Source organism: Anomalospiza imberbis, chromosome 7 (assembly GCF_031753505.1).
Source record: "Anomalospiza imberbis isolate Cuckoo-Finch-1a 21T00152 chromosome 7, ASM3175350v1, whole genome shotgun sequence".
Classification (NCBI taxonomy): Eukaryota; Metazoa; Chordata; class Aves; order Passeriformes; family Viduidae; genus Anomalospiza; species Anomalospiza imberbis.
The window spans coordinates 37,776,943-37,789,122 of record NC_089687.1 but is presented as its reverse complement, the minus strand read 5'-3'; the positions used below and the strand labels follow the sequence as shown (position 1 = coordinate 37,789,122).

The 12,180-nt window shown below is 47.0% G+C and overlaps 1 protein-coding gene and 1 long non-coding RNA gene across 13 annotated transcripts in view; one reads left to right on the top strand and one right to left on the bottom strand.

Moving 5' to 3' along the window:
* The window catches only part of LOC137477514 (uncharacterized), a 302,567-nt gene that overhangs the window by 25,895 nt on the left and 264,492 nt on the right, over window positions 1-12,180 (top strand). The gene's annotated exons all lie outside the window — the stretch shown is intronic.
* Window positions 1-12,180, bottom strand: part of HDAC4 (histone deacetylase 4) — a 174,345-nt gene that overhangs the window by 4,308 nt on the left and 157,857 nt on the right. For all 12 annotated transcript variants that reach the window (XM_068196697.1, XM_068196706.1, XM_068196702.1 and 9 more), the window contains 4 exons: window positions 11,617-11,736; window positions 9,816-9,913; window positions 3,602-3,720; window positions 1,896-2,029 (listed from right to left, as the gene is read on the bottom strand). In XM_068196697.1, the coding sequence (XP_068052798.1) occupies window positions 1,896-2,029; window positions 3,602-3,720; window positions 9,816-9,913; window positions 11,617-11,736 (471 nt within the window). The remainder of the gene's footprint in view (window positions 1-1,895; window positions 2,030-3,601; window positions 3,721-9,815; window positions 9,914-11,616; window positions 11,737-12,180) is intronic.

The window sequence follows — 12,180 nt, the reverse complement described above, 5'->3', positions numbered from 1 at the left end:
GCCGCTCCCCCCAGCTCCCTTGCCTTCAAAAGGTTCGAGGAAAGACCTGGATAAAACGAGCGTTTCCTGCTTTCTGATGTGTGGGTAAGCCAGGAAATATTACCCTATCTGCACAGCCCACCTAGGACAAGTGAGAGCAGGTCTGTGTTTAAGTGTCCTTGTAGCCATGATTAAAATAATAAATGTTTTTTACCTTTAAGGATCAATAATTCCTCTGCTCAATGAAATCACTCAGGCAGCTCACAGCATCCAAGGTATCCTGAGTGCTGAGCTCTCCCCACAGCCTCACACTCCCAAACACACCCATGGCTAGGATCAAGCATTTATCTACTGCTTGTGGTTGCAGTCAGCCTCCTGTGATCCTAGGAGCACACTGAGCAGGAGGAACGACATCCTCCAGGTGTTAGTCCCACTGCTTCCCTTTCAAAGTGCATCCTGCACCCAGAGGTGGCTGGAGCCAGAGGAATTGTCTGTAGAGACCACTTAAAACACATGGGTGCTGCAATAAACACCTCACAGAATCCCAGGGAGGTCTGGCTTACAAGGGACCTTAGGGCTCATCCAGTCCCAACCCCTGCCCGGGGCAGGGACACCTTCCACTATCCCAGCAGTTGCTCCAAACCTCATCCAACCTGGCCTTCGACACTTCCAGGGATCCAGGGGCAGCCACAGCTTCTCTATGAAACCTGTGCCAGTGTCCCACCACTGGAACCCCCCTGTTTCCATGCTGGTGTGGCAGCTGCCTCCTGAGTTTTCAGCTGTCCCAAGTGCAGGCTGAAGCCATTCCCCGTGCCCAGAGCCTTCTCAGAACAGCCTGGCCAAGCACAAGGAGCAGGATGCTCCCTGGACACTGGGAGCTGGGATGCTGGATGATGGAAGAAGGTGCTTCTGATGAATCCCAGCTGGTTTATCTCCAGCCTCCCACCTAACGCTGAGCGTGGGTACTCCAAGACAGAACACTTCTCCAACAGGCTGGAAGTCAAACTGCTCCACACCTCCATGCAGATCCAAGCTCCCTCTCCATCTTTCCAGACACCTGATGGCCACTGAACTACAACCCTCCCCAGAAATCAGCTCCCACTGGAGACAGACCCACTGCTCGGCTCCTCTGGTGCTGCACCTCAGCCCAAAGTAACCGTATCAAACATGTTTTCAAGTTGCACCAGAGGAGGTTTAGGTTGGATATTAGGGAAAATTCTTTCATGGGAAGTGTGCTCAGGCATTCAGTCAGGCTGCCCAGGGCAGTGGTGGAGTCAACACCCCTGCAAGGATTTCAAAGATGTGTAGATGTAGTGTTCCTTCTTTCATCCCACTGACACTAAAAGTGGAGGGAAAAGGCAGAAAAGATGGAGTACCTAAAATTTTCTCTGTGGGAAAATACCCTGAGCTCTACAGAATCCAACATCTTGCTGTATTTCTCTGTCTGGCTCTTATGTTGCAACCAGCCCCCTAACCTTTCTGGCCAATTTTTCTGACACAGCCAAGGCTTTTCCTACACAGCAATGTACAGAAAATAGAAAATGTAACTCCCAGGAAAAAATCCAGCTGCAAACTGTGTCAAGCAACCTGCCCCATGTAGCAGGCACAGACTGTAGGACTAGAGAGGGGAGCAAAGACAAGGGAAGACTTGCACAATGAATTTAGAAATTAATTAAAAGAGTTGTTTTTCAAAGAGCACAAAGCAAATTATTTGGAGAAAGAACAAACCCAAAAATCATTCTTAGCTGTTTCATTCATTGCACGGATTGCAAAGCACAGGTGGTTTTTAAGCATAAAACAAACACTCTTTTAAACACCAAGTGTCAGAAGGACACAAAACAATGACAGAAACTTGGCAGACGGGAGGATGAGACGCCCAAACCCGAGGGGGGAGTGGGTTTTGTGGGTGCCTGTACCTCGTTTCCCAGCAGGGCAGACACACAGGCCTCCGAGGCGTCGCAGATGGCAGTGAGGTCGTGGCCACCCTCGAGGGCCAGCACGACGCGGCCCCCGGCCAGGCCCATCAGCTGCTTCGTCAGGTACCCGAAACCTGCAACGAGGGAACAGAGGAAATGCAGGAGAAGGGCAAAGGTGGCGGCTGGAATCGGGCTCCTGGCGGAGGATCAAAGAATTAGGGAGAGGAATTACATCATATTAAAAACCCAGCGGGGATTTGAAAAGGCTCGGCGCATAACACGAGCCAGGTTGGGCTTTAACGCGCTCGCCGCGCGATTCCAGCTGTGGCTTCCCTGGGATGGATCTGTGTGTCCCCCACCGGCACCACCCCAGCTGAGAGCATCACCAACCTCCCCTTGCCACCACTCAGCACCCCAAATTAAAGCCAGCAGCCAACATTCCCTTTGGAAGCAGAGAAAGGGGCGGATTTCTGCTGGCTGTTGCTTTGGCGGAGGGAGGAGGAAGGGGAATCGGCCCAGTTTGGGTCGGGATAGCAGCAGCGCAGTGCCCCAGAGAGATTTAGGTTTGACATCTCGTTCTCAGCAGACAGCTCTTCCCGTCCATAATATGCTATAAAAATTCCAGGGGCACCCGGCACTTTGATCAGATGACACACAATACATTTCTGCCCCCTTTAAACAAAACAGAACCAAGCGGCGAGGATTTAAAAAACGTGTCCTCAAAGCAACCTTCCCCCTCCAGGAGGAAAAAAAAAAATCAAAAAGCCAAACAAAGGAAAAGCCAGGGAATTTCTACCCTCCCTCCCCACTGCCTGCTTTCTGCTTTGGAGAGAACCCCTTTGCGAGTCGGCAAATTAACAAATTACCAGGCAGAGAAAACCATCCACTGCAGAGCCCATAACTGGTTTTGTGAGAGGAGCAGAGCAGGGCAAATTCAACCAGCAGGTAAACAAGACCTTTCCTTTCCAAAGTGTTTCTGCATATCTCAAGGAACTTGCCTCTTGTAAACCTATTTCACTTTATTCTTATATAAAGTTTACAGGTTCAGTTCCCTTACGAGGTTTTAAAGTTCGCTGTAGAGAACAACTTTCCTGGCTGGAACAAACTCTTAAAAAATAGTAGTAAAACCCTTTTTCAAGAAAACTGTCCTCTGGATTAATTTGAAGTAAACGGTGCCAGGTAAACTCCACGTAACCTGGGGCCGGGGGGTGGGGAGTTTCAGTGCATCTCCCAAAAACATCCCAGACCTGAAGCAAAAAGGAGGGTTTGTGGGTGCCTGTAATTAATTCAAAGGTGGAGAGCAAAAATATTCAACTCAAGATTTTAATCAGGTGTCCTGGAGGAAGAAATGGATTTGTGGTGGCAATGAGAGTGTTTACAGCTGGTATGGCCTTTTTTTGCAATTTTATATTAATGCCAGCATAACTCTCTAATTCAGCAGAGATGTGACTACAAATAGATTACACAATGCTATATATTGAATATTTCAAAGTTTAACTATGCAACATTAAAAAAAAATTAAAAAATTAAGGCTTCAGCCAGGCCAAAATATGCATTATAAGAAGATAAATGCCATGAAAATTCAAAGAAAAAAGATGGACATTTTGCCATTGAAATGAAAGATCTGAAATAGAGCCTGCAAAGTAAAATCTGAGAACCTGTCCTTTAGTCCACAAGACAGCAGCAGAAGTAAAGCCCCCACTTACATTTTGCTGACAGATTATATCCTCCCAGGGGTGTGGGGTGCCCTTCCACTGCATCGAAACCAGATGACACCAGCACAACATCTGGGGCAAACTCGTTGGCAATGGGCATCACTACTGTCCTGCAACACAGAATATCCACAGCACACACGTTAGGGTGGCTCCTGAGCAAAGGCAGGGGTGCTTAAACCCTCTCACCAAACCCTTATTCCATGGCAGCAAAGCCCACCTATTTCCCTACAAGGTGAGAGCCTGGCTGGAAGAACTCCTTGCATTCCCTGGGATTTCCTCTACCTCTTGTTTTGAGCAGGGCAATGAGTTGTCAACCTTTGTGTTTTCCATTTGGGATCACATCCTGATTTCCATACATGGGAATAAGGGTAAAATAAGAGGGCATGTGGCACAGGCTGCAAAACTACCTGGGAAACCTCACCCCAAGGCATTATGTCTAAGTCCTCCCTCAAAACATCTCCTCTAGGCTTTGCAATGTGATTCCTTCCTCCCTTGCTGCACTTCTCATTTCCCACAGCGAAAGGCTGGGAGTGTCCCATGGGGCAGAACAGCTTTAGAATGCAAATAGCCCACCCAAATCCACCTCTCCCAATGCCAGTTCCCCATCCTCTGACATTCTGTTCACTAAAAAATGGATGGAATTGTTCCGCATCCCCATCCTATTGATTACTGAAGTTGTATTTCAATGAAACAAGGGATCTGTTCCAGTGGTTTCTCACCAAAAGACCTTTATACCTGTGGTTTTTCTCTCTCCAAACTCCACAATTTCTCCTCAAAACCTACGTGAGGTTGCAAACATCCCATTCCCCGCATCAAGACACACTTCCTGATTTTTTTTTCCATTGTAACTGCACCTACTGAATTCTGGATGTATCCCTAGGGCAACCTGACCTGTAATTTTCCCATTTCCCCATCCTAGGAACAGCCACAGTCAGGATAACTTTCTACAGCATGAACTGAAGTTATTTTACCCACATCCCAAAGCATGGACCTGTAAATCTTCGCACACACGAGAGCCTCACGGTTTATTGAGTCGAGTCTTTATGTGATGCTCTGAAAACAGAGCCCGGGGGGCCTGTTCTGTGCTGAGATGGCTCAAGGGCTATCAGAACGCTCATAAAAGCTCCCAGGTTTTGCCATGAAGATAATAAACGGCCACGAGACATCTGCCAGAGTCAGCAGCTCGTGACATCCAGCTGAGCTTGTGCCCCTCCACAGAACAGGGCATCAACCTCTGCCAGGCACTGAGCACATCCATCTCCAAGTCTCCACAGCCACCACGGAGCAGGGACAGGCATCCAGACACCACAAAACCACCCCCACACCTCCAAGCTTTATTTTCTTCCCAACTATTTGCCACAGCAACCCCAGAGCCTCCTGCAATATCACCAATTTCCGTGTGCAGACACAGGGACCTCTGTGAGAAAAAAGGGATATCATTTTCCCTTAATACACACAAAATCCCAACAAGGAATTTGAATTTTCTCTTCTAACAACGTGACTGCCCCTCTCCATTTTGTCCTTGGGGGATGATTCCGTGAGGAAGACAAGAGCACAGTTCTGGCTCGTGAGATTACAGTTTGGTGGAACCCACAGAATTTTTTAGGAGAAACCACCTCCCTCACCAAGGCCTGAAGCAGCAATTCCAGAGCAAGGGCAGCAGCCAAGGGTTTATTTTTCCTGAGCTTTTTTATTCCTAACCCAAGGAAAACTGCTCAAATAATCAGATTTATTTCCCCCCCCTCCCCGAGTTACGATGCCGTGGGAGCTGCTAGGATCTCATGGAAGTGTGGGATCACCAGAGCCAGCCCAAACCTGCACCCCCAAGGTGTGGGGATGGTCCATCAGCACTGAGCAACCCATGGCACCATGGTTCCATGGGGGGAACAGCTCATGGAGCACAGCATGGTGGGGAAGGACCTCAAACACCATCTCATTCCAAGCCCTGGCTCGGGTGTCCAATGCTGCCAAGCACAGAGGCTCCTGAGGAATGGGGCAGCTGGTGACCCCACAGCTGGAGGTGGCTGTGGGTGACAGTGACAGAGTGACTCCTCCAGCACAGCCACAGAGCCCCCAGGGCTAACCCCGAACCCTGCCAGGGCCAGGAGAGAAAAAGCCCTTCTCCTAATTCCAGTACCATACCAGCATCCCAGAGCTCCAGCCCCAACTCTGTTTGATGCTCTCCCTGATTGTAAAACTTGATCCAGGAGGGTCAAAGCCAGAACTCCCTCACTTTGTCTTTTTAATTGTAAGAAAAAATGACAAAAATCTGGTGTGTTTCTGAGATTCCATCTGTAGACAACGTTTTGGACACAACTCTTTCAGCTTCTCGCTCTTTAACTTTCCCTTGTCCACAGATAAAACCAAACCCTTCGCTCAGATCCACCCCAGGAAAGCCAAACCCTCAGAGGAAACAAGGATTAAACCGCAAACAAACCCGTGGCTTTGCCCTGCTGATGAGACTCTAAAAAAGCCAGAAATTCCAATTATTACCCAGGAGATAAGCAGTTCTGCCTGGAACTGGGTCTTTTAAGGAATGGCTGAGGTGGCTGTAAAGTTATTCACTGAGGAATGAATATTCCTAACACTGAATATTCATTCAATCCATGTAGAATTTTTTAAAAAACAAGGAAACTGAAATTTCCCCAATTTCAGAAGCTTGTTTTGCTTGCTTTAAATAAATGAAATCCTTTTATTTGCCTGGTTACAGCTGAGCTGTACAGCTCTACACGAAAGCAAACTGATGGCTGGAACTAGCAAAGCCTCCCCACTGTGTTCTGCAATCACTTGGGAGAGAGGAAAAAAAAATGCAATTTTAGATCTGTTTTCCAGAAGGCTGAATGAACAATTTTTAGCCTGGCATTAGCCAATTCCCCAATTAAATGCCTAATAAATGACAGGTAGATGAAACAATCCTACAGAGGATTATTTTGGGCTTTAAATGCTCAATTGCAGTGAGTAAATTGGTGAAACTTAGAAGGCTGAACACTTTTTTAGAGACTTTTTCCCACTCTTGGCCACATGTATGTTTTATATATATTTTTATATGTGCTATGTATAAATTTATATATGTTAAGTGTATATATTTACATTATGCATATATTTATGTATCTATTGGTATATTTTATATTTCAAATATATCATGTGTGTATTTCTAGATATGTTATGTATATATGGTTTTATACAGGTTACATATTTTATATACATAAAATAAAAATGTTATCCACTGCTCCTCAGGCTAACCGGCTTCCCGAAAATTCCAGTCTTTGCTTCTCCATGGTCGTTTACTGTGTCAAAAGGGATTAGGAATTTGGGGATGAAATCAGCATGGGGAGAGCATGAAATTGAAAATACAGCAACAATCGTTCCAGGCAAAACATCATCTCTTCCCCCTCATCCTCGTCCTCACTCCTGAAATGGTTTATGGACTGAGGGGAAAAACCCAAGTGCCCCTAAAATTGCTTTCTGAACTTGTTTAATGGTTTTTGAAAGCAGCAGGAGGAGGGGGAAGCACAGTCCTGGCTTTTTCCTTCTGGTTGAGGTGTTTTAAATAAAGCTGAATGTGGAATCGAGCTGTACGTAGAGTTATGGCTGGAATTATTATGGTGGAATTACTGGGACAGGGGAACAAATTCTCAGACACAACACAACTGCTGGCATCATCAGGAAAACTTCCTTGCAGTAAATTCAGAGGGAAACTCCTGCAGATAAAACATTCTTAATTTCGCTAATTGCTGCTCCTGTGTAGTAAGGAACCTGCCTGAGCCTTCCCATTTTTCCTGCAGGTCTCTTAGCCGGGTTTGCACCTGGATCAGGAGGATTGAGAGAGACAAACAGGATTTCAGCTCATGTAAAATGTTAGGTAAGAGCAAATCCTGGTCCCAAAAACCCCTCTGAATTTTACAACTGTTTGTTTCTGTAACTATGAACAACAGCGGAGGCACCGGGGACGTTCTGAGGAGTTCAGGACTTTGGGAACGACGTGCCCTGCCTTTTTCCCATTAAACTGACCCCACTTCTGCCTGATCTGTGAAATCTGGGGTTGTCCAAACACTCGGGGGGTGGTTTCAGATGCGGGATGTGGAGCTGACTCTGGCACAGCCACAGCTACCACAGGGTGCAGGAGCTCCAGGCTCCCAAAAAACTCCCCAGATCCCTTCCGATCACCCCCTCCCCCCCTACAAAAACAGGACACCCCAACCTGGAGCTGGGGCAGGTAGTGATTTCAGCCCCAGGTCAGGAGGGCAACAAGTGACAAAGAGCAGGGAAGACCTCATTTTTAACTCCTCTTCTCACTTCTGATACGTCTCGATGGCATTATGGACCATCCAGAAGACAGGAGAGTTTGGGCACCCCAAGACTGGGGAAATAACATTTGGAGAGAGGATGAAAATCACTGATGTGAGTTCCCACCTCTTTCCTGAGTGGAGCAAACCCACTCTGAAACGGGTTTTCAGTGTGGGGATGAGAGGTTTCACTGGGATTTATTTATTCCCTCATTTCTCTTGTTTAGAAGGACAATTATCTCAGTTATTCATTTCTCGAACCCACACATTGGCTTTTCCTGAAGTACAACAACAAAAAATGAGGAGCACATTGCTTATTTAAATCTGCTCCTTTTACACAGAAGAAAGACATTTTTCCCCAAAAATAGACAGGCATGTGAAGAGTTAAGGCTTAAAAAAAAAAAAAAGAAAAAAGAAAAAGTCTATCAGTATCTTTGCCTAGCTCAAAGGATTTCCACTGATTCCTCTCCAGACTTCAAAGCCTCACAGTTTGGCATTCGGACTGGTTTGAATTAAAGCTCAGTTCTCCACTGTGAGTTTCCAAGTTCATGGTGAAAATGCCTCCTGCTTCTGGAGTTCATTATGGCCAATTTTCTTATCTTTTCTTCATCTTCGGTTTGATCCCCAGCAAATGCAACGTGGCATTCGACGGGGTGGAATAACAAGGTGCTGCCTTGAAGGCATGTATTGTCTCAAGGGGCTAAAGCAAGAAAAGAAGGGGGAAAAAATAGGATATATGACCCAATCCCTTCACTTTCTAACTCTCGGGGGACTATAAATTGCAAACTTCAAAGCGTTATTTTACATTAAAATCAATAGAAAGATTCGGGGGTTGGGGGGGAAAAATGTTTTTCAAAGGAGCTGGTTAAGATTTAAAAAGGTCACTTGATAATGTACTATCATGGCCAAACTTGGCACAGGATGAAAAAAAAGCTTCTCGTTTAACTTATGGTTAAACTGAAGGTGTGCAGGCTCTGGGAGGAGCATCCCTCAGCTCCCCCAGAACTCCCCCAAACAAGGGCTGTGACCCACTCCAAAGGCTGCTCCCTAAATAGCTGCAGTGCCCAGGCAAGCAGAGCCCAGGAATGGCTGGCAAAGGCCTCACTGTGCAGCCCCGAGCCTCTTCCAGGAGCCTGGACACTCAATTAATAATGAACGTCCCCAGCTCCGGGTGCTCTGGCTAGCAAAGAGATCCAACCTGGGGACTGCTGGGATAGCCAGGCTTCCACTCTGGAGCAAAGTGCTGCCTTCTTGAGCCGGGAGTGACACAAATGGCAGTGATGTGGTGTCATTTTAAATCGTGTGTGCTCTCTGGGGGCTTTATGATGGCAGAATGAAGAGGGGGAAAAGGTGTTTTTTGCTCAGCCTAACAGGATGGAACAGGGAAGAGATGAAAATAACACTCCTGGATTTAATGCCGTTCCATGAAGGTGGTATCTCAGAAATTCACACCCTGTCTTCTGGCAAGTGTGTGTCTGCCTGAATTTAGGCCACCAGAGGTGCACTAAACCCAGTGTGAGGACAGAAAAGCACTTCACATTCTTAAAGGAGAGGTCAGGTGGACCCCATGGCAGAGGGGAGCCAGGAGTGGGACAGGACAGTGGCTAAGAAAAATCATGGCACAGTTTGGGTGGGAAGGAGACTTAAAGTTCATCCAGTGCCACCCCCTGCCATGGGCAGGGACACCTTGCACTGTCCCAGATTGCTCCCAGCCCCAGTGTCCAGCCTGGCCTTGGACATTTCCAGGGATCCAGGGGCAGCCCCAGCTGCTCTGGGCACCCTGTGCCAGGGCCTCTCTTGGATGAAGAATATCAAAATTTTAAAGCTTATCAAAAGCAAAATCACAGAGGATGGCACGAGGAAAAAGAAAGCCAGTTGAGGTGAAAAATACATTTGTGAGAGGGAAAATTCTGTAGTACCTGAAGGCAGTTAAATATTCCGTGTCTCCCATGGGCGGATCCAGACCACCAGTAAATGCCATGTTAACATTGAAACCAACTCCTGCTCCTGTGCCAACCTGGAAAAGGGAAATGGGACTCTTAATTAGCAAATTCTGGCAACACATCTTTGCTGTTTTGATGTTCTCCCAGTCGAATTTGGATTTGGATTCAGTAGTGAGGTCGATTAGTCTCTGATCCCTGAAACAAGAGGGAGAATAAAGCTCCTCCACGCTCAGATCTTTATGGGAGCTGAGGACCAGTGGTGTTCGACTGCTGCTCACCCAAAAAAACACCCCATCATCAACTGCACCCTCTTGATTTTTCTGCATCAGAGTGTGCTGCATGCAATACCTTCCCATAATTCATTTTATGCTTGATTCAGGAGCATATTTTATATTTCACTACAGTTGCAACTGGAGGAAAAAGTGTATTTTCATCAGAGTGAGCTCCCCCTCTGCTGGAGGAAAATAGGATTCACAGAGAAGGGATTTTGGCTGGGTGAGGGACATGTGGGTGGGAGATGTAAATACATCCCTCTCCTTGCTTGTACTGCAAATGTCCCCATCTGCCCTGCCTGCAACTACCTGAGAGAGGGGAAAACTGAAAAATAAACCAGGGGTTTCCAGTTTTTTTGTTTGGTTGGTTTTTTGGTTTTTTTTTTTTTTTTTTTTGCCAAGAAGGTGTTTGCATATGAAAAAAAATAGAATTAAGAAGTGAAAAATCAAAGGATAAAACTGCAAGGCTTTTATTGCACATTATTCCTCATACTGGTGCAAATATTTTTGCTAGAAAAACACAGGGGTGGGTTATTTATCCATCGTTGGCTTAAATCAAACTTGTTTTGTATCCTTTCTTTTATTTGGTCTAAAATGACACATCTAAAAATGACTCTTTTTGTAAACCAGATCGCTAAAAAGCAGGAATTAAGCCTGATACAAAGGGCTACTGTTCATTCACTACAAAGAGGTGATGGAGCAGCATCACGTCGCATTTAAGTTTCTTTAGAGGTTGAAATGGAAATGCTGATGTTTTCTAATGAGAAAATATTAAATTGACAGGGGAAGAAGTTTTCAGATGTCACCTGGAGAGTCTCGGAGCACTCTAAGTATTCCATAAAATTTCCCTTTGCTAAATCACTCTGAAGGACCATATTTCCTGCCATGTCAGAGGGAAAGGAAGGATGTATCCATCCAGAGCTCAGCTCTCAGCTCCGCTGGCCCAGTGCTCCTGCTGCAGGCTCTGAGGACACTACCAGGAAAGGGGGGGTTTGCTCCAGCAGCATCATGACTGGCCCTCAAATCCCACAATTTTGGGGTGGAGATGCAGCCTTGGCGGTGGTGAGCGATGCCTGGACAGGACAGGAGAAAGAAGGCGAGGTGGAGAAGGGCCAGCAGAAGGGGAGGTGGAGAAGGGGAGGTGGACAGGCTCCATGGCTGTGCCAGGAAAACTGAGTGTGGGTGGTGCAGCCATGCACAATCTGTTCCTTCAGCATCTAAGAAACAACTTCTGCTGAGAAGCGGGAAATCCTGAACAGGACAGGGAGTGCTGGGACCGCTGGCAGAGGGCTCCTCTGGAACAGGTTGTCCCTCAGGGGCTGGAGATCTTAACTGCAGTGACTCACTTGCTGCCGTCCCACCAGCCCCAGCCAGGACACCGTGCCCGTGGCTGCTGCATCACACGGACTTGGCTTGTCCTTAGATGGGAACACAAAGTCCTGAGGAGCTCTGACAAGGTGGCAGGAGCTCCTCTGAGTCCAGGACTCTGGGATCCACGTGCTCACCTCATCCGGAGCGCCACTGCCTGGGAAGAAGTTGCCATCATCGTAGCGATGGAGTGAGATATAAAGGACGTTGGGGTCGTTGTAGAAGGCCTGCTGAGTACCATTCCCGTGGTGGACATCCTGCAGGGACAGGGATCACACCAGGGAGGTTAATCCTTCAGTAAAAACACGGATTAAAGGCATCAGTTCGGGATTTGGAGGGCTTTTCCTTGCTGTTGAGCTTTGTTTTCTCTAACCTGGCTGAAGCAGTTTCTCGGGAATGGGAATAGCCTGTTTTGCACACCTAGTCTGAGATTACACTCCTCGTTTAACACATGGGATAAACACAATCCCAACTGTCTATCGAACTGAGGACTCATTTCTGGATGGAAAGAACTGGATCGATACCAGTCTTGGCAGATGGAGATACTGGGATATTTGGTGCCCCAGATCTGCATCTTTAGTCAGTCTGTGGGGTGAACACTGACACAAATTGGATCTGTTGGATCCAGGTCAAACAACACAACCCACGAGAGCTCCCCTATTGAGGGAGCTGTGTGGTGCACAAACACAGCCTGGGACAGG